The sequence below is a fragment of the Marmota marmota genome, unplaced genomic scaffold (assembly GCF_001458135.2).
Source record: "Marmota marmota marmota unplaced genomic scaffold, marMar, whole genome shotgun sequence".
Classification (NCBI taxonomy): domain Eukaryota; kingdom Metazoa; phylum Chordata; class Mammalia; order Rodentia; family Sciuridae; genus Marmota; species Marmota marmota.
Window position 1 is genome coordinate 11,176,964 of NW_026000005.1, and position 24,986 is coordinate 11,201,949.

General features: G+C 38.7%; 1 protein-coding gene across 3 annotated transcripts; it reads right to left on the bottom strand.

Moving 5' to 3' along the window:
* Positions 1 to 1,982: 1,982 nt before the first annotated feature.
* On the bottom strand, positions 1,983 to 24,346 carry Nemp2 (nuclear envelope integral membrane protein 2). 3 transcript variants are annotated; one of them, XM_015481157.2, is made up of 10 exons: positions 24,126 to 24,346; positions 21,849 to 21,864; positions 15,402 to 15,517; positions 12,242 to 12,473; positions 12,052 to 12,124; positions 10,831 to 10,924; positions 9,889 to 10,003; positions 7,808 to 8,033; positions 4,378 to 4,554; positions 1,983 to 3,572 (listed from the first exon to the last, which is right to left on the bottom strand). In XM_015481157.2, exons 1-10 carry the CDS (start codon positions 24,207 to 24,209, stop codon positions 3,434 to 3,436), a joined length of 1,272 nt encoding a protein of 423 aa, XP_015336643.1. In that variant the 5' UTR covers positions 24,210 to 24,346; the 3' UTR covers positions 1,983 to 3,433. The 3 variants fall into 3 exon arrangements, with proteins under 3 accessions (XP_015336643.1, XP_015336642.1, XP_048664144.1); XM_015481156.2 differs by lacking the exon at positions 21,849 to 21,864 and having other exon boundaries at positions 1,983 to 3,254; positions 3,416 to 3,572; positions 24,118 to 24,344; XM_048808187.1 differs by lacking the exon at positions 21,849 to 21,864 and having other exon boundaries at positions 24,118 to 24,342.
* Positions 24,347 to 24,986: the final 640 nt, after the last annotated feature.

The window sequence follows — 24,986 nt, forward strand, 5'->3', positions numbered from 1 at the left end:
AAGTAATGCTCAATCAAGGAGTCGATTTACTTTGGGAGGAAATGGACATATTGACAGATTCCTCTGCTTTGAACTGCTTGCAGAACTTGCCTGGACTATGTATCACTTGTATGCATTGTGAACTATCTGTTGGTGCAGCGAATTGTGGTAGTGCTGGAGTATTTTTGCTGATGGTGTCACCGGTGGTACAATTTTTCAAAGGAGCCCTCAATAGGCTTTGTGTCATGGCATTTTTGCATCCTCCTCCCTTCTACTAGTGATGGTCTAAAATTTGGGGGCCAACAGAGGTGAGGCAAAGAACCCCACCCCCCCCTGGTGCAAAGGCCTATCCACAAGTATGGCTGTATGCTGGACCGGTAGTCAGTGACGGGTATGATCCAATTGCAGTGGTACCAACCTAAGACAGGAGGCTGATGCCTAGAGGTCAGTTCATCCGATGACGGGTAAGGACCATATGTTGAATTGGACTACCTAACAGGCACGGTCCCTAAGCCACATTGCTTGTTGTTTAATTAAACAGAAGGAGGGAGATGCCGAGAGCCACGGCAGAGTCTGTATAGCCCCTGGCATTTTGCCAACAGTATTGATTGACAGGCGAGGCATTACTATCCGCCTCTGCCGCTACTTTTGAGTTCTCGCACTATTTTGGAGTTCTCGTGGGGATTTCCGGGGATTCCCCGAGTTCCCATTGGTTGGGGAAGTGCAGGAGGCGGGATTTCCGGGAGAGATATTTCCGGCTGGGGGTTCCTGGACAAGCTGCGTGGATTTCGGGATAATTCCTCAGGAGCGTGTGTGAGGTTTTTTCTTGCAGTTCAAAAATAAAGTTTGTTCCTGCTTCAGTGGCTCGTAATTTGTGCCCAGCCAGACAGTGGCATTTCTCACCCACCATTTGGTGTCAAATAGTCAATTTGCTAACAACAGTGAACTTTTGTGAGGCCCCAAGCATGAGCATAAGCAAGAACTCGACAAAGGTTCTGTTATACTCCACAATTACACACTTGGGATGGCATGAAGCACCCACCAACTCTAAACCACCTGTGATGGGTATAGCCATTTTACTGAACAGTCATCTGAACTGCTTAAAGATCTTTAAAAAGAAGAAACAGAGGAGGGGAGATAGGACAGGAAAGGGAGGAAAGAAGGCAAGGAGAGAAAAACCTGTACATTGCTTTATGGGAATTAAAATTGTGATCATTACTATAAAACACAAAAGTAAAAGAAAACAACATAAATACACCAAAAATATCACGAGTAATACTTTTAATTGTTTAGCTTCTCACAGTACTCACATAACAGAAACTGACAAATCCATAATTTCCTCTAAAAGTGAATATGAGGAACAATATCCTGAAGATTATTGTTTTTTTTTTCTCTTTTGTTAATAGTTTTTTATTGTGATGGTTACACAGGCTTGTTGGCCCACTTGGAGCTGCTTCTTTCCAGTGAAGCCTCTCTCCAACCTGGCTCAGGAAGGGCCCAGCAGCTGTCCAGCTGAGACGTGCCCTGGCAGCCCCAGCAGATGTTCGTGATTCATACACACATTTCTGTACTATAAAAACTGCCTCTTGGGAGGTGAACTAAGTGAGCACAAGAATTGATACATCTGATATATTTGTAATACATCATCAATAAAATATAATTATAAAAAAATAAGATTAAATTAACAAAAAATATTTATCCCTTATTAATACTTATAAAATAGTTATCATAAAACAGAATGGATGATATGTTTTTTTAGTTTTTAAAAAATCAAAGTCTATATAAAGGAATAAGTTGAATCTAGTTTTCTTTTTCTTTCTTTCTTTCTTTTTTTTTTTTTTAAAGAGACAGTTCTTTTTTTTTTAAATATTTATTTATTTATTTTTTAGTTATCGGCGGGCACAACATCTTTGTTTGTATGTGGCGCTGAGGATCGAACCCGGGCCGCACGCATGCCAGGCAAGCGTGCTACCGCTTGAGCCACATCCCCAGCCCGACAGTTCTTAATATTTTAAGATGTCTGGCAAAAACAGACCTGTAAACACTGACATACTGCCTCACAGAGGAAATATCATTTGAAAATTGATCTAGAAAATTCCAAATAGATAGGTACATTCTTACTTGATAATTTAGAAAAGCTTTACTAAAGTTACAGTAACAAAATTCTCTGTCTCTTCCCTGTTACCCTTTTCCTGATAATCTCATCACAGTAAAAATGGCCAAAGTTTGATTTTAAGAGAATCAACTTAACAACATCTTAACCCATAAATTATTTTGCTGTGTTCAAATCTCAAACTTGTTTTGGCATCATTCCACTAGGGTTAAGGCTTAGTTAGTTGCTCATTTCACTCTGGAGTTTAACATCATGAATCAAGAAACAAACATTTGCTCTGTGTAAAAAATATTACAAATCTGTACAAAATTATTACAAATGTATACAGCTGAACAATTTTTAAAAATGAATCTCAAATTTCACAAAAGGTTTTCTTCAATTTCAACATACAAAAAATACAGAAAGTAATTCTAATTTCTAATCCACACATATATCTAAATCTTATCAAAACTTTAAATGTTTATCTTTATCACAGTTATTAAATAGGTACATTATTTAAAAATAAAAAAGATGTCAACATTGTGAGAACTAGGCTGTAGGGAGATAGCCCCTGAGTTTGTGTCTGAAGAAGTCTTCTACCTTAGCTAGGACATACTGGGGCTGGAGCTCTACCAGCACTGCCTCAAATAGCTTTGTGGTCTTGGATGAGTTATATAACCTCCTCAAACCTCAATTCTACCATTATTAGCATTTTACAAATATGTGTTCTAAGAAATATTAATCTCATAAAAAAGGGTTCTGTGATCAAATTAAGGCAGAAACTGCTACCAATTTCTCCTTGTTTAGGAGATTTACAATGTGCATTAGTATCATTAAAGGCCCTGGAGAAGCCCTACAATATACTTGTCTAACTTTGTATCAATCTTAGTTAACCTCAGAATCCTTTCACTGACTAAAACACTTGTTGCTATCCTGTGGATCACACTTTAGAAAGCACAGGCCCAGTATATCTCAGGTCTCTTCCATCACTGGTATTGATGGAATGCAGGAAGAGTAATAGTCTTTTGGCCCAGGTTGAGGGGAGTAAGGATTTAGTGCCTTGGTTTTGACAAGTCACCTGTTCATACTTACTGGTCCCTTGAAGAACAACATGATTCCCTTGTTCCTAATGAAAGACTTCAAGGTAAGTGGCAATGAACTGTCACAGAATCTTGCTGGCTACCTACAGTACAATAAGTAGCAGAACTTACTAGGAAAACAAGTTCCCTTAAATATAGGTTAGTCTTCCTTTCCAGCATGGCTTTTCTCCACAACACATGCTTTTTCCACTGTTCCTTAAAACCCTTTTGCCCAACTTTAACTGCATCCTTGCCCTTTACTCACTTCCTTGCCAGAATGAAGTCAACTTGCAGGCAGACTGTCAGTCTGTAGGTTAAAGAGCTGCTCTTCCAAGAAAGCACCGCCAAGGCCATACTCTTCTTCATGCAGACGGATTTCTTCAGGTGACAGGTGGCTTGCTCCAAGAACAAACTCTGCAAATCTAGTAAGTGTTTAATGTTGTAAATAAAGTTAGTGGTATAACAAACAGAAAGGTTTATTTCTAAGATAACATGCACCCTTGCCTCTTATCCCTTTAATTAAATTTGACTCTGCATCACTAGAGGATGACATTTACACTCTTGGTATAAACAGGGAGATGGCTTATGCAATCCTCCTAGAGACAGCTATCCAGGGAAACAGTGGAGAAGTAGACAGACTTATGAGCACCCAGGGCAGCCAAATGCAACCAACCACTCCTGTTGCTAATTCCTTCTATTCTTCTTCTTATTATTATTTTTGTAGTTCTGGGGATCGAACCTGGGGCCTTATGCACCCTGGGCAAGTGTTCTATGACTGAGCTATATCCCCGGCCCTGTTTCCTATTTTTTGTAAGTTTAAATTTATTATTCATTATTTTAATGTCAATAACTCTCATCAAATCAATATTTATTCAGACAATAACAGCTCTATTGCGAAGTCATAGTACTGAGGAAAGAGAACTGCTACCAACTTCATCATCTGTGATCCAGGGAAGTAGTCTGTTTCTAAACTAAAGTGCCTCTCTCAAAAACGGCTTTTTTTTTTTTTTTTTTTTTTAACCAGAGATTGAACCAAGGGCAAGGGCACTTAATCACTGAGTCAAATCTCCAGCCCGTTTTATATTTTATTTGGAGACAAGGTCTCACTAAGTTGCTGAGTCTGGCTTTAAACTTGCCTTCTGCCTCAGTCTCCCGAGCTGCTGACAACCTTATAATTTTAAAATAATTTGAACCAAGCTGTGGCCAGAGCAGCTGAGCAGAGCTTACTTTTTAGGAGCCTGGAGTCTGGAGATGGCTAGCCAGGATGGGAAGTCAGGCCGGCGACAGGCTCTGCGCAGTTCCTCCAGGGCGCTGGTTGTTTCAGCATCAGCTTGTTCCCTATATTCCTCTTCAGTAAGACACTTAACCACTGGCTGTCCTGGTGTAAACCACGGCTTCATTTTCCTAAAACATGTGGCATTTGGTTGCTAGATTCCTGCCCAAGTCAATTCTCAGGATTTAGAAAACTATACATCTTAGGAATAGTAATCCCTCTTAAGGCCCTGTAGACTATGCTCTCCACTGTCCTTAATGATTGAGGTATAGAGAAAATGTGGTTTGGGCCTGATGTTTGCTTTTTTGCTTCCTGAACTATCCAATAATGTCCTAAGGCCCTTCAGAAGCAATTTCTGACACAGAATGTTAATTGTCCTTTTCTTCCTTGGTGAATTCTACTCACACAATCAAACAAATACAAGTCTGACTTATTTATGCTTGGCCTGCTGATTTTCTTGCACACTGACAGAAGCCAGCCTTTGAGATGTCCTTTTAAGGAGACCCAATGGTCTCCTTAGTCTTTAGACCAAGAAGCTGCATTTGTGGGTTATCACTTCCACCTAGTGGTGGTAATTCTCACTAAACCTAGAGAAAGCAAATATTGCACAAAGGTCTTTTATGTACAATAATTTATATTAGTTCTTTCACAACATGCCAAGAGGCTCATGACTGGAATTTTCTTTTTCCAACCAGGAAAGTCCCAAATCTCATAAAATGTAGACATCTAAACACTTATGTATCTAATAATCTCATAAAAAGGACAATGATATTTATCAATTAGTTTTTAAAAATGTTTTGAAGTGCTTTTAAATTTAATTTAATCAGGGGTTTCCAAATCTAAATGAACATCAGAATTATCAGGAGGTTTTAAAAAACATATTTTCTTAAGGGTTGGGATCTCAAAAATCTTTTACCATTTAAAAATCATCTGATAGTGAATGAGCTGGATTGAGGAACCACTGACATTATTTCCTTCTCCTTTTCTGAAGCCCTGGCCTGGTTTCCCAAAGGAAAAACCTTGGACTCAGCCAGAAGACTGGGGCAGAGTCCTGGCTTTGAGGTTACTCACTGCATGAACCTGGGCAATTCCTTACCAGATCTGAGTCTACTTTGCTCATATAAAAATAATAAGAGCGGTAACATCTACCTCATGAAGTCATTACAGACTAAATGACTATTTTGGGTAGTAAAGAAGTTAACATAGTAAGTGGCCTATAGTAGTATTCAATAAAGATAATCAAAAGAGTAGTTATCATTTATCATTAAACTATATGGAAACAACTCTAGAAACTAGAAAGTACTATTAAAAAATCAGGGTATTATTTCTGGTTTATTTAACCTGTAAATATCCCCTAATTTTTCATATAATAATTTACTAGGAGAATTTAAAGTTGAGAGTCTGTTGTACATTTTTATCATTATTGAACACACAGTAAGTGTATAAAAGAAGCATTGTGCAGGGACACACTTTGCTCTTGGCAGATGGGTGGACAGTTACAGGGAAGGAGGAAGGAATTTCATCCTCGGTTCCTTAGGCCACAAGCCCGGCAAAGGGCCAGGGATCTGGAAGCTGTAGAGTGATAGAGGGACCTCTGGTCATCCCAGACACTATCTACCTTGGGCAGATGGGCAGAGAGAGCCACTCAGTGTCAACCCCTCCACTGGCACTGCTGCCTTTTGGCCTCCACCACTCTGTGCAGGCAGCCTGTCCTGTCACTGGTGCATTTTAACCCTGTGACACTGCCACACATGCAGTCACCACATATATAAACTAAGTATCACCATAGAATCTCCTTCCTTGTGGCCAATTTGGTAAACATCTATTAACTTCCTCTTCCAGTCCAGTCTCACTTCCTACTCCTTGTCCTCATCAGTGCCTACCTAGCCACTGTGATACCTGAGGACGGGTTTCCTACCACAGAGTCCTCCCCTTTTATCCACCCTCTGTCCCAGAAGACACATGGGCCACATCCCACTAACACATGAGTACATTCTGGTTTGTTGGAGATATATATATTTTTTTAAATATTTATTTTTTTGTTATAGGTGGACACAATATCTTTATTTTATTTTCATGTGGTGCTGAGGATCGAACCCAGTGCCTCACACATGCTAGGCAGTGCTCTACCTCTGAGCCACAACCCCAGCCCTGTTGAATATATTTTTAATTAGATTAACTGCCAACATTTAAAAATCCTAAGAAGTCACATTTAAATCCCAAACAACACTTCTAGTATTTCTAGAAGTGTTCTATTATTTCTAGAATATCTTCAATGTAGAATCCATATTTTCACAAGGCAACAATCAGCTCAAGCTGAGTGGTAACTGTGTACCCTTTTTGATAAGGGTACACTGCAGAATTTCCCACCATCTTCAGGGTTACCCTACTGCCTCACCTCTGTCTGGCACAGTATCTCCCTAGCCTCAAGCATTTGAACTTATAATTCCTGGTTAGGCAACAGAGATTAACTAAGCCGCATATCAGTAAACCCTTCCACAATGTACAGAACCAGACTAGATTCCTTGGCATGGCTTGCTGATGCCCCTTAATCTGGCACTTGCCCACCTCACTAACTACCCTGATAGCTACTGCCTCATGATGACACCAAATGGGGCTTTCTCTATGTCAGGAAAGCCCTGCACATTTATTCACTGAGCTATTTTGGCTCATTATTTAAGATTCAGTTCAGTGATATTTCCTGCAGGAAAGCATTCCTGAACTTTCTTTATATCCATTAGTCCTTGGGCAAGCTCTATTTTGTCACTTAAAAGGCACAGAGACATACATCTATACAGGGACCATCGCCATCTGTGCACCTGACATGAAAACAGATCTCAGACTCTATGACTGAAGACAGACATAACAAAAGCTTTGACAACAGAATTTGCCATGTCTTTCCTTCTGTACTTTGAAAAGCCTTAAGCCTTAACTTAAAACCTAAAAAAGTCCTTAATGCAATCAACTGAATAACACCTTTCAATTATTTACAATTCATTTCTTTTTCCTAACTCTTATCTCACAAGCACAAATAATACATTAAAGCAGTCTTTGGCTTTAATGAAAAGAAATACAGAATAAAAGAAGAAATCTTTAGTAACCCAGAGCCCAAGTAATTTTGCCAATGATTTTAGTAAATTTCAAGTGAGCTCTAATTACTTTGTAAGTGGTGGTGCACCTCTGAAAGATTAATGAAGACAAGAAATGGATATGGGATGAGATGATTAGAGTTCTCTATCCTTCTCCTCTCTCAAAGTGTTATCTCCAGAGTAAATGTAGTTAATTATGAAACAAAATATCACATGTTATAAAAACAAATCCCCCCAAACAACAAAACCAGAACTCAAAATGTCAAATTTATGGGAAAAAAAAAAGATTACACACCACTTCACATAACTGAATGCTTTCAGTGGGTAGTGCAGACTCCCAGAGGACATAAGGAGGATCATGACTACATAAGCAAATTGAGGCATGGCCACACCAGCATAGATTAGAACCAGGGAGAGAAGCCGTAGGGTCCACATGAGAAGACTTCTGCTCTTGTCATCAACAAGGGGTCCATGTTTGTAGCAGGCAGCAAAACTGAAAAATCCAACTACCAAAACATAGCCTGGAAAAGCAGAGGAAGGTATAATAATGTAAATCTGAATTTGAAATATTATGTAAAAATATTGGCAAAGCCTTGACTTAAAAGTAAAATCTGTGAGATTTTAATTTTAATTTTATTTTTTCCATTGAAGGTTGGGGCAGGGCGGGGGTGGAGTATACAGCTAGTTATTAGCCTTTTTTTTTTTTGCAATGCTGAACCCATGGCCTCATACACGCTAGGCAATCATGCTACCACTGAGTTAAATCCCCAGCCCTTAGGTTGACTTTTAAAATAATACAGGATGTATGGTCATTATAATAGTGATATATTAAGCATGTTTTATTTTAGCCCAATGTTATAGATGGGTAAATGTTATCATGGTTGCTTTGGTCAGAAATAAGTTACAGTAGAATTCAGACTGCTATAAACCCTATTTTTAATCTTCAAGTCACAAAAGGAAAATGTAATTTTTTGGTGAAGGGATCAGATGATCACCCGCCTAATCCAGTGCATCATTGCCTATGTGTAACTATATAATACTATGTTTCCAGTTATGATCCAATGTGAAGTGTATATTGCCTCTTATATATCCCACCAAAAGCATTTAATTTGTATGTAACCAAACATTCACATCTAACTTCTAGTTTACAGGAAATATGGGAGAAAGAGATACAAGTTAAATTATGCCTCACAGGGGCTGGGGATGTGGCTCAAGCGGTAGCGCGCTTGCCTGGTATGCGTGCGGCCCGGGTTCGATCCTCAGCACCACATACAAACAAAGATGTTATGTCCGCCGAAAACTAAAAAATAAATATTAAAAAAAAAATTATGCCTCATAGGAGTCATTAGATAAATCCAGAAAGTGGACATTCTATTGAACAACTAGCTTGCTGTCTTCAGCACACCACTGTGATGAAAACAGGAATTGCTATGAATTGTAAGAGATTTACAAACATAACTGATACAAACTGTGGTTCTGGACTATATCCTGGTTTATACAAACCAGCCATCAAGGTGACTGGGCAATTTTAACATGGCCTGAGTAATAGATGACTTTTTGTAATTATTAAATTTTTTTAAAAACCCATAGTAGGACTAAGGGTATAGCTCAGTTTTAGCCTGCATAAGGCCCTGGGTTCAATCCCCAGCAACTCACCCCAAAATGCCCTTTGTTTTTAGGATGAATAGAAAAGAATTTAGAGGAGCCTACCATGTTACCTGTAATTTACTTTTTAAAATATCTTATTATGTTAACAAAGAAAATGAGATAAAAACATAAAAATTTCAAGTAAAACAAAATATTGATTGCTTTTTTCTTAGGGGTGGTAAACATGTGAGAAATTTGATGCTAAGGGTTCTCCTACTGTCCATTATTTCCTAATAAAAACAAACAAAACGGGGTTTTTTTTTGTACAATGAATAAAGAAAATAAATGTTGTTTTTAGCTTTTGTTTCCAAAAAGTCAATTTTTTATTAGTCATTTATATTAAGGATTTCTCACCTTTCACATTAATACATTAAGAAAAAGCATACACAGTCAAAAGGGACACTTTGTGTGTGTGTGTGTGTGCGTGTGTGTGTGAGTGTGTGCACGCATTTTTTTTTAATTTGTACTTTTTAGTTACTTTTTTTTACTCTTTTGATCATTAGCATAGAAAATTAAGAAAGATTATAGGAAAAACTGTTTAAAATGGGATCCAAATGAATTTCAATTACCAACTATGGGAATAAAATAAATAAAATATTATTTTTAATGGTACCTCCTTTAGTTCAAAATGAAAATTCAGATGCTGGAAAGAAACATACGTCAAAAGAAGGCTTCTAGTAATTACAGATTCACCAGTAAGAGAAAGTGCTGTTTTTAATTCTTACATACCAAACATATATGTTCTGTTTTCATACCACAGCCACTTGAGATCTTCCATCAGTTGGCACACAACATAAACTGAAGCAAACCAACAACCAACCATTAGAGCCCCAAAGGTGCTATACTGTGTGTGGAAGAAAATAATAACACATTTTTTGGTTCATTCATTCTTGTAAAAATAGAAGAAAACAAACGCTTTGTATTACAACTACATCAAACTGAGCTAAAACCAATCTCAAGATTCTCTCTAGAGTCTTGCTACTCAATATGGTCCACAAAACAGCGTCATTGGCATGACATGGGAGTTTATGGGAAATTTAGGCTCTCAGACTGCTGAAACTGAATCTGCAATTTAACAAGGTCCCCAAGTGGTTTTGCACATAAAATTGGAGAAACACTATTAAAAAGAACAAATTTATCTCAAAATACTGCTGTTGTTGCAAACTTTAACCAGAGTAATAGCAACATTACCATCATGGATTACTATTTACTTATCCTCAACTAAGTTCAGGGAAGTATGCTTTTGAAGGTGTGCTGTAGAAATAATAATAAAGAATAAATCCCCAGATACAGCAATGCTATTAACAAGGCCCCCAAGATTCAGCATCATGAGAGTCCTAAGTTTGGCCAAGATAAAATTTTCTCTCAATATAGAATCACAGAATCAGTCTCCTATCACTCAGAAAGCCAACCAACCAACCACATACATACTACCTAGGGAAAAAAAAGGTCTCAAAAGACATATTGCCATAACCTAATACTTAGGTAAATCTATATAAAGTAATAAATAAAATGAACTCTCCAGAAATATTATATTTTAAAGTCAGGTAATATAGTGAAGAAACATTGTTTGAATTAGGAACTGTCAATAACATAAATAAATTGATTAGTATTTTACACCTATCAGACTACAGTTTCCATTTTTTATTTATTGATACATATCATGCCTACCTTTGGAATGTATCTTTTCACCAACAGTAGTATAAAGACTAAAGTCATTACAACACCCAGCATAGTCCCCGAAGAGTAATAGAAAACAGGGCTTCTGTCAAGGCAAGCAGATAAAAGTCAGTTTAAATGTCAAGAGCACTTTCAGTATGAAAAAAACCATGTTCAACATGATAACAGTAGCCATGAAGAATACTAAGAAAGACAAACTCAGAGGGCAACTCTAATTAAATCCTGTTCTTACAGTCTTGCAATTTATAGTAAATAGCTTGAAATCAGTCTTCCAATTTATAGTATATAACTTTCCATTAACTCAAAACAGGATGTCTGAGTTATCTTATGTATTCAGAATGTGATCTGACAACAGTAATTGAGCATCTGCCGGGTAGCAGGCACTTATCTGAGAGTTTTACATGTATTTATAGTTATCTATGTCTAAGTTTTATAGAGGAGGAAAGGCATCAGGAAATTAGAAGACCTTCCAAAATATACACTAACTGGAGGATTCAGGATTGCAGCCCAGCTCCGTGGAGTCCAAGCTTTACTCTTCCTGCTCTATATGAGTTGTCTGGTTTATAAAGCTGGTAGATGACATTAAGCATATTTAATTGAACCAAGGATAAGCTCAAAAATGAACAACGTTAAGAATGCTTGAAAATGCTGGATATTAACTAGCATGAGAAACTTAAAAAGTGCAATATTGGAAAGAGATTGATTTTTTCACAAATGAAATTGCAAGAAATGAAAATGTCAGAATAACATGCTTATTCAAGAGTCAGATATTTGTTATATTCAACTTTATATATCTGAGCCACAAATCTAGGAGGCAGCTCTAATGAAATAGAGTGAGGCACTTGGCATCAGAAAACCTGAGTATGAATCTGGGCCGTGATAAGAACCAGTTGTATGATGATGGATGTTGTTTTTCTCATTGATAAAATGAGAATATACAGAGTTCACATAGTTGTTATGAAAATCTAATAAAATATGTTAACACATAAAATAATGCATACAAAAGCACTTTGTACTTTACACATACCATGCTATACAAATAACTGTTGCTGTCTTTAAAGATCTTTCAAACACTATGTTCAGACCTACTGTTTGCAAAACCTAAAGCAAGAACAAAAATGCACAATGGTGTAAAAATATTTACAATAAGGTCGAAAATGACCTATAACCCATTTAAGTCACAAAGTCAAGAATGTAAAAATGAATACTCACTGACTCAAGGTCTTTGCATAAAAGAAAAGGAAAATGCCTGCCACAAATACAAGGAAAAGTTTGAAATCCACAACTGAAATAAAAAAAGACAAACACACAAAAAACATTTTGTGTCAATATACTGTTGGTAAAAGAAGAGACATGTCACTTAAACTGAATCCAGAAAGTCAAATGTAACTAACAAACTTACTCTTTCGATTCACTCTTATTGTATAAATAAATATTTCCCTGACAGGATTCACAGAGAAGCACTTGGTTTCCTCGTATGGACTGATGATTATAGTTATTTCATTAGACTCTTTTGGTGCCCAAAACTTATGAATAACACATTTGATAAAAGTCAGAATGGTTTCTGGATACTGGCAATTACGCATTTCTGTGATATATACAATACTGAGCAGGCCCGGACTGGTAATTTTCACCTATAAAACAAAGCAAAGAAATTCATAAATACAGAAGTAAAAACTTCTCATAAGCTTCCTAAAAACATTAGCAGAGGAGTAAGGAGAATCCAACATTTGTTGAAGGAAGAACACACAGATGCACATGGTCATGTACTGAGCCCAGAATCCAAATGGTGGATCCTACACATCTGCATTTAATCCAAACACACATTGGCATTTTTGAAAGTGGATATTTCTTCCTCTCTTCTAGCAAGTCTTTGTGATCAAGAGACACATAAGGGACCTTAAAGGCTCCTGGAACCCTATTTTATATATACTGTTGTCCTCCACCCTACCTCAACTAATCACTTTTATAGTCACATCCTGGTTCTGTCTATATCAAACTGTAGCCCCTCCATGTGCTACATTTCATGCTTCTTTTAATGCCCTGACTACAATACAGACCTGAACATCTTTCTCCTGATCCTTATGCCTTGGATGTACTCAAGTCCCTTCTTACCAGCAAAATTCCATGCATAAGCCATTCCCTTCCGTGTATCCTTAACTCCTTTGTATCCCTCTTGATTTATCATACTCACCTGGAAAATCCAACTCTGCATCTATTCCACTCTTGCATTTGTGTCACAAAATATGCTATGGAAAGGCACAGTGGTCTTGCTTTGAATACATGACAGTGAACTTGAAGTAGGACCTAAAAGCTACAGTCATTCATACCACACATCCCTCTGCATTCACATCACCCTACTCAATTTTCCAACACCTCTTCCCCATGCTCATTCTCAGATGATGATCCTTCCTACTTCACTAAAAATGGAAGAAATCAGCAGTGAATGTCAATCAGCTCCTATTCCCCTATCCACCCATCTGTCAGCATCTGTGGGCACATGCTCTGTTTCTCACAAGTTGGGAGAAAATTTCTGTCAGAGGAAATTAATACACTCCCTTAACGGCAAGCCCCTGACTTGTGCACCAGATCCTATCTATCCTTTCCCTACTCAAGTACACCTCACGAGCACTTCTTCCCTCTTTACTAGGTCATTTCTATGAACATGCCACATTCTGCTATTTTTTCCATTTAAAGCAGAAAAACAAATTCCTATGGACTCCACTTTTCCCTTTAGCAATCCATTATTTTGCCTCTCACTTCAATAAAATTCCTTTAAAAAGTTGCTTATGCCTGCAGTCTCCAGTTCTTCTCTTCCCATTCTCTCTTTAACCCACATCAACCGGCTTTCACCCTAACAGGTTGTCCTGATTACGTCACTAGTGCCCTCATATGTCTCAACTGCTTAACAATTGACTTGTAGCCCTCTTATTGGACCCACCATTGGCACTTGGTGCTGCTTATCATTCCCTCTCCCTGTTTTACTTTCTTAGGGCTTTCAAGACACTTCCTTTTTCACTTATTGTTCCTTCTTTCCCCTCTGCTAGCTCCCTTCTTCTTTCTGACCTCCTAATATAAAACTGGCCCAGGCTCATCTCTTAGTTCTTGCTACAGTCTGGATATGGCTTGAGTGTATTTACTAGAGTTCACGTATTGGGGGCTGGGCCCCTAGTGTGGCAGTGCTGAGAAACGGTGGGACCTTTAAGGGATAGGGTCTAATAGGAGCTCAGTGAGAGAGAAGCTTTGTATGGGGTTAAGCTAGATGTCTTGTGGGACCCCTGAGTTCTCTCCAGAGCAAGTTTTTATAAGAATAAACCTAACTCCTGAATCACTCACATGAGTTCTGATATCTCCATGTTTTATATTTCATAGTTTTAAGTAGACCGATAGATAGAAACAGATTTATGTGCAGGGATATAGGTGTGGATGCACACACAGGATAGTGATATTCTAGTAGTAATGGACACACCTAGTGCTGAATGCACCCTGGAAAAAATTATGATTGCAGGGTTGGGTCTAGGAAACTACAACATGAGCCTGAAACATTTTTGTTTGCTAGAAAATATGTAGTACTTGGGCTGGGTTGTAGCTCAGTGGTGGAGTACTTGCCTCCTGTGTGTGAGGCACTGGGTTTGATCCTAAGCATCCCATAAAAGTAAATTAATAAAATAAAGGTATTGTGTCCATCTACAATTAAAAATATTTTAAAAAGAAGAAGAAATATGTAGTACTCAAAGAGATGATAGGCACAAGTTAAAAAGATACTGAGATGGTTTGAAAGAGCACCATACTCACAAAATCTAGGACAATTTGAGTATCAAAAGAGGTAATGGATTATAGTCTATTGAATGAATTTGACACTTTATGAGAATACCTGGATATAAATAAATTAATAAATAGAAGGAGGAAAAACTCTTCCCTCGTAGAATGCCAATGAATGTAAAAAGAATAATGGAATTAGAAAATCATCTGATAAACATGATGATGATAGGCAAGCATCCCTAGAGGCTAGAAAGTTGATGAGGAACAGAATATATACACAGTCTCAAATTATCTCCTCGAAAAACTCGTTCATTAATAAAAGAAAAATAGTAATTTTAAAGTGGAAGGCCCTGGCAGATACCACCTTAAAAAAGTGATCAAAGTGTTGTATATATCTGTAGTATAAATCAATATCATGTGCCTCCTGATAATAATTTTCTAGTTATCCCCTCAGTCTAGAACACTCTTTCCTCAGATACCCTCTTGGTAACTCACTTCATTGAAATCTTTCTTAATGATACTTTCTCAATAAAACTATTCTGATGACTCCTTTTAATATCATAGCTTCAACACTGTATTCACTTGGATGGTATATTCACTAAGAGTGGTCTAGAAAGGGGCTGGAGAAGTAGGCAGAGGAGTTAACATACTCTTTCCACACCACTGCTCCTTGAGCCGCTCTATGTGATCTTCTAATCAGTTTCATCCTGACACTCAGCTACATGCCATACAAAATGTACTTTTTATTCTTACATTTTAATGCACTGTCCTTAAGACATGATTTAAAAGTAGACCCCTACCTGCACAGATGACCACAGAGATGTCCACTCCATTTGGGAATTCTGATTGTAGCAGTAACATTTTGACTCAGAAGTTTGAATAAAATCCATCTCTTTCAAAGCTTTACATCTTGGAACTAAGAGATAAAAAAAAATGTAATTTCTTAAATATTTAATTGCCCAGAATCTTTTTTTTAATTATTCAAAGAGAGATAGTAACAGTTTTAACATTCTGTGACTAATAAATTCTTCTATAAGGTAATTTTAGTCCTTTGGTCTTCATGACCTAGCAGGACACAGAAAATATCCTAGTCCAGTGTAAAGGCTCTTATGACATGGAAGGCACTACACAGGCATAGAGAGTAAGCATGTCTTCAGTCCTGAAGCAGAGGCCAGGAGTTAAGGGTGGCTTCCCAGAAAAAGTGAAATACAAATGGATGATTGGAGGCAACAAGACAGTCAGGGGTTGAGGGTGGCAAATATGTAGGAAATCATGGGAGTAGTTCAGTTGAGGGATATCTAACTGACACATTGGCATAGGAACAAGAATCCTGTGGAGGGATACATGGAAACATCTCAACATTTGCTGTTGGAGAGGCGAGCAGTGCTTACTTCACACAAAGAATGTGAATTCATCCTGAAAGCAGAGTACTGAAAGATTTTAGGAAATATCAGAGTCTCAGCAGGAAACTGCTGGCAATCAAAAGGACTTAAACAGTTCAGTAAGGGTTAGGTAATGTTAAGGCACCAATCATAAGGCACTGTGAAGTTTCCAGGCACCAACAACAGCAGGAAGCACCTGATACAGCAAAGAAGAGCCCATGTTACTGGAGCTCTGAACTAAGTGAGGAGGGAGAAATAATAGATTCAACAGCTCTTAGGAAATGAAACCAACAGGCTTTAGAGGTTCATTGGGTGAAGAAGTAAGATAATATGAAGGTGTCTTGTGAATGGAAAGATAGTGAAGCCCTTTCCACAGAAAACAAATACTAGAAAAGAAGCAATGTTTGTGAGAGGAATGTGGGATGAGTTCAATTCTAGACACAATATGTACCCAGTTTTCACTGGTGGAATTAAGTGAAAATGGGCAGGTCCATAGCATAAGTGAAATTTGGCTGGAGATGGCTACAGATACAAAAATATGAGTATGCATGTACACAAATATATGTTGCATATCACATATAATAATCACACACTTATGATACTACATAACTATATGAGAGAGGGGGAGGGGGAGAGAGAGGAGGGGGAGAAACAAGTGCTGTAATTATAGAAGGTTAATGTGGTAAATGCTAAAATAAATAAATAAAGTAATGGGGGTCATTCTTCTGTGACCACTGCTGTTTGGATGTGAAAATAAGTAAGTTCTTCTGAATCTAAGACAGAGTATCAAACCGGAAATATCTCCCAAATAGGAAACAGCTATAGGAAATACTCTTGGTTCCCCAGAGAAATGGGTCTGATATCCAATACCCACTCCTCTGAGGAAAGTATGGTCAGCTATTTCTACAGAAAAACCTAAAATGAAGCTAGAACAACCTGCTATACCAAAGCTGGGGAAGGAGTGGTTAACCAGCAATAATTAGTCAACAATTATACCTATTTAGGGAATAATCTTGAATAAGTTCTGATAGTTTCCTGTTCTGGTTTGAAATATCCTTGGCATTAAAAATTGGACCATGAAGTTGGGGAAGACAGACTTGGGGAAAGGACCCTGAGAACGTCCTGCCTCCTGAAACAGTAGCATGAATGTCAGAGTTCTTAGGAAGATACATGAAATGGTAAAATTGTATGAGGACCCACGATATTCCCCTGTGACAGTTATGTTCTTTCATTTTATTCTTAAATTTATGATGAAATGCATGGATCTTAAAATATATCAACAAATTTTGCAGTTTAAGAGCCTGAGATGTAAACTCAGGAATCCATGTTAAGAGCTAGGCTTTAAAACAGCACAAGAAGGAAGCTCAAGAGGCTCTCTGTTAAATACAGGAAAATAAAATAAAAATACATTCTTGTATGGTCTATCTGTGCACAAGAGCCCAAAGGACAATGCTAGAACACCCAGAGCAGCCTATGCTGAAACATTCTTGAGCATGTCTGAGATGCACCCATCTCCTGGCCAAGGGCAGTGGCAGAGGAAGAGCAGATTGGGGCAGGGAAGGGCTGACAGTTGGGTTTAGGCAGGAAGACAGCGCAAAACTGCAAGAACTTAAACCCTCACCTGGTAAGCAGCAGAGGAGGGAGAGGGAGGTCTCTGGACTGGCCTTCCCCATCCCACATTCTGCCTCTGCACAGCATCCTATGGGGTCTTTTAGCCAGAACCAGGGTTAAATGGGGTAGCTAGAGTTAAGAACTTTGTATTGGGAATTGTCAAAAGATAAGAGAGGATCTACTGATGTTGGAAGGAGTATGTTCAGTGAGGGAAATGAAAGAACTGAGGTCTCAGGAGACCCGGAACATTACAGAAATATTCACTTCTAGCCAGTTATTTCAACATCACATGTACTCAATGCTAGGGGCACTTTTCTTAGGGATGCCTCCAGGACCCTCCCTATAACTCCTCTCTTAGTGAAGCCTACTACTTCAAGGGCTGAATCAATTCCCACAGAAGAGTTCCCTTTTTTAGAAGTCTGAGAAAATACTCATTGTGGGGCCTAAGCTTTGTAAATAAGTGCTACCTTAAAATGAAGTTTTTTGCATTTGATCCTAAGACTATCTTCTAAATCATTTGATCCCTGTAGCTCTTTAACAAAGAGCAATATAATGCTATTCAAATTTAATGCAATTGTTTGAATTTGGGAGTAAATGTTTCTGTTATCCATGTCACATTTTATCTTGCATTTGGATTACAGTAGCAGCCTCCTGCTTCCAGAAGTGCCCTACTATTTCCTCCACAAACTATTCTACAAACAGCATAAAGATCTTTTATTTCCTATTACATGATAACAAAATTTAACCTCCCTTCCAGGGACAAAAGTACCCCTATGACCTTCTCTCCTCAACCTTCCTCCCACTCAGCTGCTCCAGCCACATCAACCCACTGATCCTCCTCTAGGTGCTAGTTCACCCTGCTTCAGTTTTCATTTGCAACCAACCTTCTTTCTCTAGATATTGGCAGAGCTTGTACTTTCCAATAACTGGTGTATTTGTTCCAATATCACATTCTTAGGAAGGACCTCTCTGATCCACTGTCTAATCTTGCACACCCAAGCACTTTTACCTGCATTCTTCTGATTCTGCTTTATTGTTTTCATAATACAAATAGATTTACTGGCTCATACTGTCTTCCTGTGGACTTTGGGACAGCATGCATTTCATTACTATATCCCACAGCACTTAAATATTTAAAATATTTGTTGTGTGTGTGTGTGTGTGTGTGTTTAGCAATTTAAGAGGATAAGAGGATTATTTGAATGGGTATAGTCCAGCCACAGAAAGTCCAACCAATTTTGGTTAAGAGCTTGGCCAGTGCCAGTTAGCACTCCTGATGCAGCAGGACACCCTCTCCAGCCTTGTTGGAAGCCACAGGCTACACCTCCCTCTACCTACTTTATTATTGGTGTACCCTTAAGGAGAGGGTTGAGCCTATAACTCTTAATAGCCTCTGGTTAGGGAACATCTTCTTGCTCCTCACCAGATACTTGAGGGTAGAGGAAGCAAGAAGTGGCATTAATCTTGGCTTTGTTTTCTTCATATGCTGTCCATCTGTGTAAGGGACCTCCTGGTTAGAATAAAAGAACTTGCTCTGAATTTTCCTTCCACCTCCAGATTAAGAAATGTACATTACTTAAAAGTATGTTGCCTCCCCAGAAATTCTCAGGTAGCCTCTGGCCATAGAGATGAAGCTGATGTGGAATTCACACAATGCCCAAAAGAGTAGAGACAAAGTGTCAGTATTTCATGGTGTCCTTTGGCTGCCCTCCATTCTCATCATAGGTCTCCTGAGGTGAATTTACCTTAGTCAACCCACACAGAATGTCTAAACATCTAAGCGACCAGAAACTCAGCCACAAGAAGCTACAAACCTAGCCTGAAGTGAGTTCAACCATGTGAACCATAGGCATGGGCTAACCAGACAAAACATGAAATGGTGGCTGTGACAAGTTTACTTTCATAGCTGGTCCACTGCCTTCCTAGAGAGACCAGATTCTTCCACCTTAGATTGATTATAAAGGTCATATCTTTCTTAGGCTTCTCTTCCCTTCTGTAAACATCTTCTACAGAAATTTCATTGTTTGAGGATATGAAATAGAAAAAAATAGCCACTTTGATTTATTTGAACTCTATTACCAATTAAGCCCTGACACTGAAGATTATGGTGCTACTGCAGGTGCCTTCATTAGTGCAGCCCTAACTTTTGCTGGTTTATTTTGCTAAAACAGAACCTCCTGAGAGCAAATATATACAGACAGATCATAAAAACAATCCCTTTATAATGAGATCCAGGAAAAGAAAAAGAATTTCTAGGAATTTAAACATAAAAATGTGATAATCATTTAATCAGAAGGGAACAATATGTGCCTCTGACAGCCACTGATTACACTTGAGATTGAAATACGTTCTCACCCTGGAGGGTGCTCCATTACCGCGATATTCACTTCCTCAAACCTGATACAGATCAGGAGAAAGATCTGGCAGCATGGGCCAACCCAGCTCTGCCACATCTTCCAAGCACTTGCGAAGGTCTGTTGAACCAACACTGAATGTCATCCTTCCTATGGCAAGGCTGGTCTCTACACCTTGGAATGAGCACCATCTTCCTTAACTCCCTGCAATTCTCAGCAGGTTCTCTAGGCATTAGTTATCTACATTAGCACAGGATTCAAGTCAGGATTACCAGAACCAATCAGATAGATCCCTCAGTTCATTTTAAATACCACTCAATTTATAAACATCCAACGAATATAATTTTAGGACATTAGTGGTTCCCCTTCACCTGTGGTTTCACTTTCAAGTCTCAGTTACCTATGATCAACTGTAATCCAAAAATATTAAATAGAAAATTCCAGAAATAATTCATAGGTTTTAAGTAACTTTTGTTATAATAGTTATAATTTTTCTATTTTTCTTAGAAGCTATTGTTATTAATCTCCGTGCCTAATTCATAAATTAAACTTTATTGTTAATATTATGTATGAGGGAATATTATGTATGGGCACATATGGGTTTTAGTACTCTTTGCAGTTCCAGGCATCCACTGGGAGACTTGGAACAGTATATTCCCCCTCTGGATAGGGGGTACTATTATACATATCTGATATTAAAAAGGGACAGCTACATATACCCCATTTTTTAAAATATTTTTTTTATTTGTAGTTGGACACAATATCTTTCTTTTATTTATTTATTTTTATGTGGTGCTGAGGATCGAACCCAGTTCATCGCACGTGCTAGGCGAGCATTCTATATTCTGTCTCTGAGCCACAGCCACAGTCCCAATATCCCCCATTGTAACAAGTTAAATTTCAAATTTCTCCTTAATACTTTTGTCCTTTATTAGTTTTTCTAAACAACTACATATATATTTAAGTTAAAGAGTTTGTCCATACATAATGGTAAAAATATTCATTTGAATCTTGAGAAAAAAAACAAGGTGTACTTAAGCCTACTTACAGAATATTCTAAGAATAAAAAACACAAACACTTCTCAAATCTTAGGAGATCTTAACCGCCTTCCATATAAAAAATATTTCACCAATGTTTCTCCTAACTTAACCTTCCATGGTTCTCATATGGAAAAAAAAAAAAACAAAAAAACCTATCCTCAAATGAAATTACAACAGAATAATAATATATATAAATATACTTGTTACATTATGCTGCCATTTTCTCCATTTTACCTGTAATTATTGGGAAGGGGGGGGCGGCTGGCAAAGAAGGAGAGGGAGAAGAGCAGAAAAAACAAAAAGTAAAAAGTTCAAATGTGAGCTAGGGTGTAGCTCAGTTGATAGAGTGCTTGCCTAGCAAACCCAGAGGCACTGGGTTTGATCCTCAATCAATGTTTTTAAAAAAAGTGTGCATCTACTATATAAAAAAAAAAAAAGTTCAAATGCAAACAGTTGCAAATGGAGCTGGGGATTTTTTGCTTAGCTTTTTATTTTTAAATTTTTTTAATTTTTAATTTTAATTTTTTAAAATTCACATTTTCAAAGGTGTTAGTTGAAAAGGTAACTTCTCTATTCTATTAACCCATTTTGTTTTTCAAACTTGAAACTGAAAATAAGAGTTGATGATAACGTACATTCAGGTTTGGTTTTAACTGCCAGGTACAGATTTTCCTTTGCATGGATGAATGTGGAAGCTGTGAATATGAAGAGACTTACTGGTATAATCTAGGCCTGGGGAGCCATTTCTATGACCTGAACTTCGTTTCAGGAAACCCATGGTTTCTTGTGACCTCACCCACTGGTTACAAATTACGGACGACTGTTAGCTTGAAGTTTTTTTTCTTCTCAGCCAGACAACTACCTACCTGTGCTTCCTGTGCCAACTGCCTCTTTCTTCCAAATGGGGTGACAGAAAGCTGGTTTTAGTCTGAATATTCTCCATTTCATAGATGGGTGTGTGTGTACAGACAGAATTTTACAATAGGAAGGAACCTTAAGTATCATCAAATACAAGCTTCTAGTGTTATAGATAGGCCCTACTTTACAGAAGAAAGTACAATAGTCCTCCCTTATCTGCAGTTTCACTTACTGAGGCATCAGTTACCTGCAGTCAACTGTGATCTGAAATTATGAAATGGTATAAATGGAAAATTCCAGAAGTAAACAATTCATAAGTTCAGATAACTTTTATTACAGTATATTGCTATAATAATCTATTAGTTACTATTGTTATTCTCTTCCTGTGCTAATTGTATAACTTAAACCTTATCATAGGTATGTATATATAGAAAAAAAACACAGTACATAGGGTTCAGTACTGTTTCGGGTTTTAGTTATCCACTAGGGTTTTGGACCATATCCCCCATGAACAAGGGTGTTTACTAGGTTACCAACTATTTCGTCTTGAGGTTCCTCATAAAACCAAAGTCTTTTAGAAAAGCAATGGTTCTTTTTTTTTTTTTTAAGTTGTAGATGGACATAATACCTTTATTTATTTATTTTTTTAATGTGGTGCTGAGGATCAACCCAGTGCGCCTCTTACATGCGAGGCAAGTGCTCAACCACTGAACACCCTGGAGCAGCAGTGATTCTTAGACTTAGTCTAATGCAGCACAGGACAGTGGATGCTTCTTTATTCACATTGAAAGCCTATTTGCAAAGGCAAGCCTCACTAGATAGCAACAGAAGTAGCCAATTTTCTTAGTTGCAGATTAAAATTTAACCAACTCAGTGGGCATCCTGAAAGTTGAAGGTAGAATAGAAGCCTTGGTAATCCTTTATGTATGTCTTTGATTAGTAAAATTAAGAACCCTTACCACCAAGTATAACAACACAAGAACTTCAAAAACATTGGTTTCACTGAGGCAAATAAAAGTGAAGAAAATACTGAAACTATCCAGCACTAAAACAACTTCATTTTACTGTTGAGAAAACTGTATAAAGACTATGTGCCTGGATCAAGACTACACACCACAATTGTTGCATGAAATGTAATAACTCAATTAGAGCTCAAGGTTCTGGGTGTTGGTCTAGAGCTACTTCTAATTTTCTAGCTGCTGCCATAACAAGAAACTCTCCTCCTTAGACAGAAGTTTTATTTTTTTTTTCATCTCCTAATCTATAAAATGAGTATATAAATGGCAACTACCCAAGGGGACTTCTATGGGTATTAAATATTAAATTTCTCTTTTGCAGTTTAAGCACTTTTAACACTATCTAGCACAAAGAGAACTGGTATATATAGTTCCCCAAGGTGTAACTCACTGAAAGATACCTACCTACCCTTAGACAGCTGTGAAAGATGCTAATAAATACATAAATAACCCTGATCTTGAGTGGTTGGAGTTCAGCTAAGAGAACATACTTGGCAGCCTCCCTTGCAATCAGGAATGGCCCCAACGCAATGAGCGGAAGTTGGTGGACAGTACATCCAGGAAATATTTTCAAGGATGTTAGATGAAACAAACATTGAGCTCAGGGCAAATTACTAGTTATACAGACAGAATTCTAGTTTCTAACTTCTGTGCCAGAATCCTCAGAGCACTCCCGGGGTTGCCTATAACAACACTGCGTGTTGCTGTCAGTTCTTTCTCCCATACGCCAGGCATACATTAAACACTGCCATCATCTTGCGGGTTGTCATCGTCCGTGACCCAGGGTCACAACAGTCAGGGTAGATGGATTTCGGCCCCATTCTAAAGCTGAAGCTCTTTGCTTCTCTAGTCTTTTGAGTTTTAAAGAAATGGCTATAAATATAACAAGATTTTAGACATAAACTGAAGTACTGTACAAAAAGCCCCGTGTTGAAAATAAGGAGTCTAGGGCCAGCTGTGCCAGTGAGTAGCTGTGTGACCCTGGACAAAACATCTCTGAGTTTCGTTGCTTCTGTAAAATGAAAAACTGAGCCAGGCTTTGAACCGCGCGGCTGCTTCTATTCCTCAAATCACAAAATGTCCAAATGGCAGCAGAAAGGGTAGGGGAACCCAATAAGGCGGGAAGGCAGCCCCGCCCTAGTGTAGGCCGCGCCCGGGAGTGACCCGGAGGCCGAGGGAGGAGCGTCCACCCCGCCAGGCGAGAGCGCGCCCTTGAGCCGGAAGCGTGCGCCCGCCGCGTGTGCCCGCGGTTACCTGACAACCGCCGCGCTCCTCGCGCCCGCGGGCAGCGTGGCTAGGGGCGGCAGCCACAGCAGCAGCCACCACCGCCCCGAAGGCGGCCTCATCCCGCCGCGGCCCCGGCTCCGCGCGGCCCTAGCCCTTAGGGGCCGGCTCCGCCCAAGGCGGCGGCGATGGAGCGCGCCCCTTAGGAGCCCGAAGGGGCCAAGGAGGGAGCCGGAAAGGGGGCGGGGCCGGAGAGGGGGCAGGAAGTTGGCAAGGGGCGGTGGCGGAGCCCCGCCTCCTCGGGTTCTCGCGGAGCCACCCACCTCTCCCTTCGCCCCAGGCGGTGTTGCCTCGGCGTCTGGTACCCGGAAGCAGGCTGCAAAAAGGGAGCCGGTTGTCCGTGAGTGTTTCCTACAACAAGACTGATCCGTGACCTGTGGTATTTGGGGGCCCAGGTCTCCAAGAGCCCGTGCGTGACGACCCAGAAAGGAGAAGGCCCTAGGAATCCCCTTTTTATAAATAAAAGCCAATTTATTTTGTTTTACCTTTCAACATGTTAAAAAAAAGAATATATAAATTGTGATTGGTCTTTAAGTACAGACCTTCAAGGCCCTAGAAACCCACTAATGTAATTTAATATCCCACACAAGTAGAACAAGAAGTCATTTTCTCTTTAATTCTGGCCTTGTGCTGAGATTCCTTAGAGAACCCAGTGTGTCAAAAATCATCTTAAAAACACTTAAAGCTTCATTTTTTTCTAAAGGTTTGAATAGGGTAGATTAGGCTTCCCTGGCCTAAAGGAAGGTTTAGCCAACTGCCCTTAAACGTTTTCTTGGCACCATGAGTATACTATATATGACGTTCAAAAAGTTCAGAAATTTTCTTGTAAAGGACTCTTC

What these genes read in the sequence shown, in the direction of transcription:
- Nemp2 (XM_015481157.2), bottom strand. Translation starts at nt 24,209, where the DNA reads ATGAGGCCGCCTTCGGGGCGGTGGTGGCTGCTGCTGTGGCTGCCGCCC. An exon ending in TATGCAAAGACCTTGAGTCA is followed by an intron (nt 10,925 to 12,051) that starts GTGAGTATTCAT and finishes TTGCCTTGACAG; the next exon opens with AAGCCCTGTTTTCTATTACT. An exon ending in GCATTCAGTTATGTGAAGTG is followed by an intron (nt 4,555 to 7,807) that starts GTGTGTAATCTT and finishes CACATGTTTTAG; the next exon opens with GAAAATGAAGCCGTGGTTTA.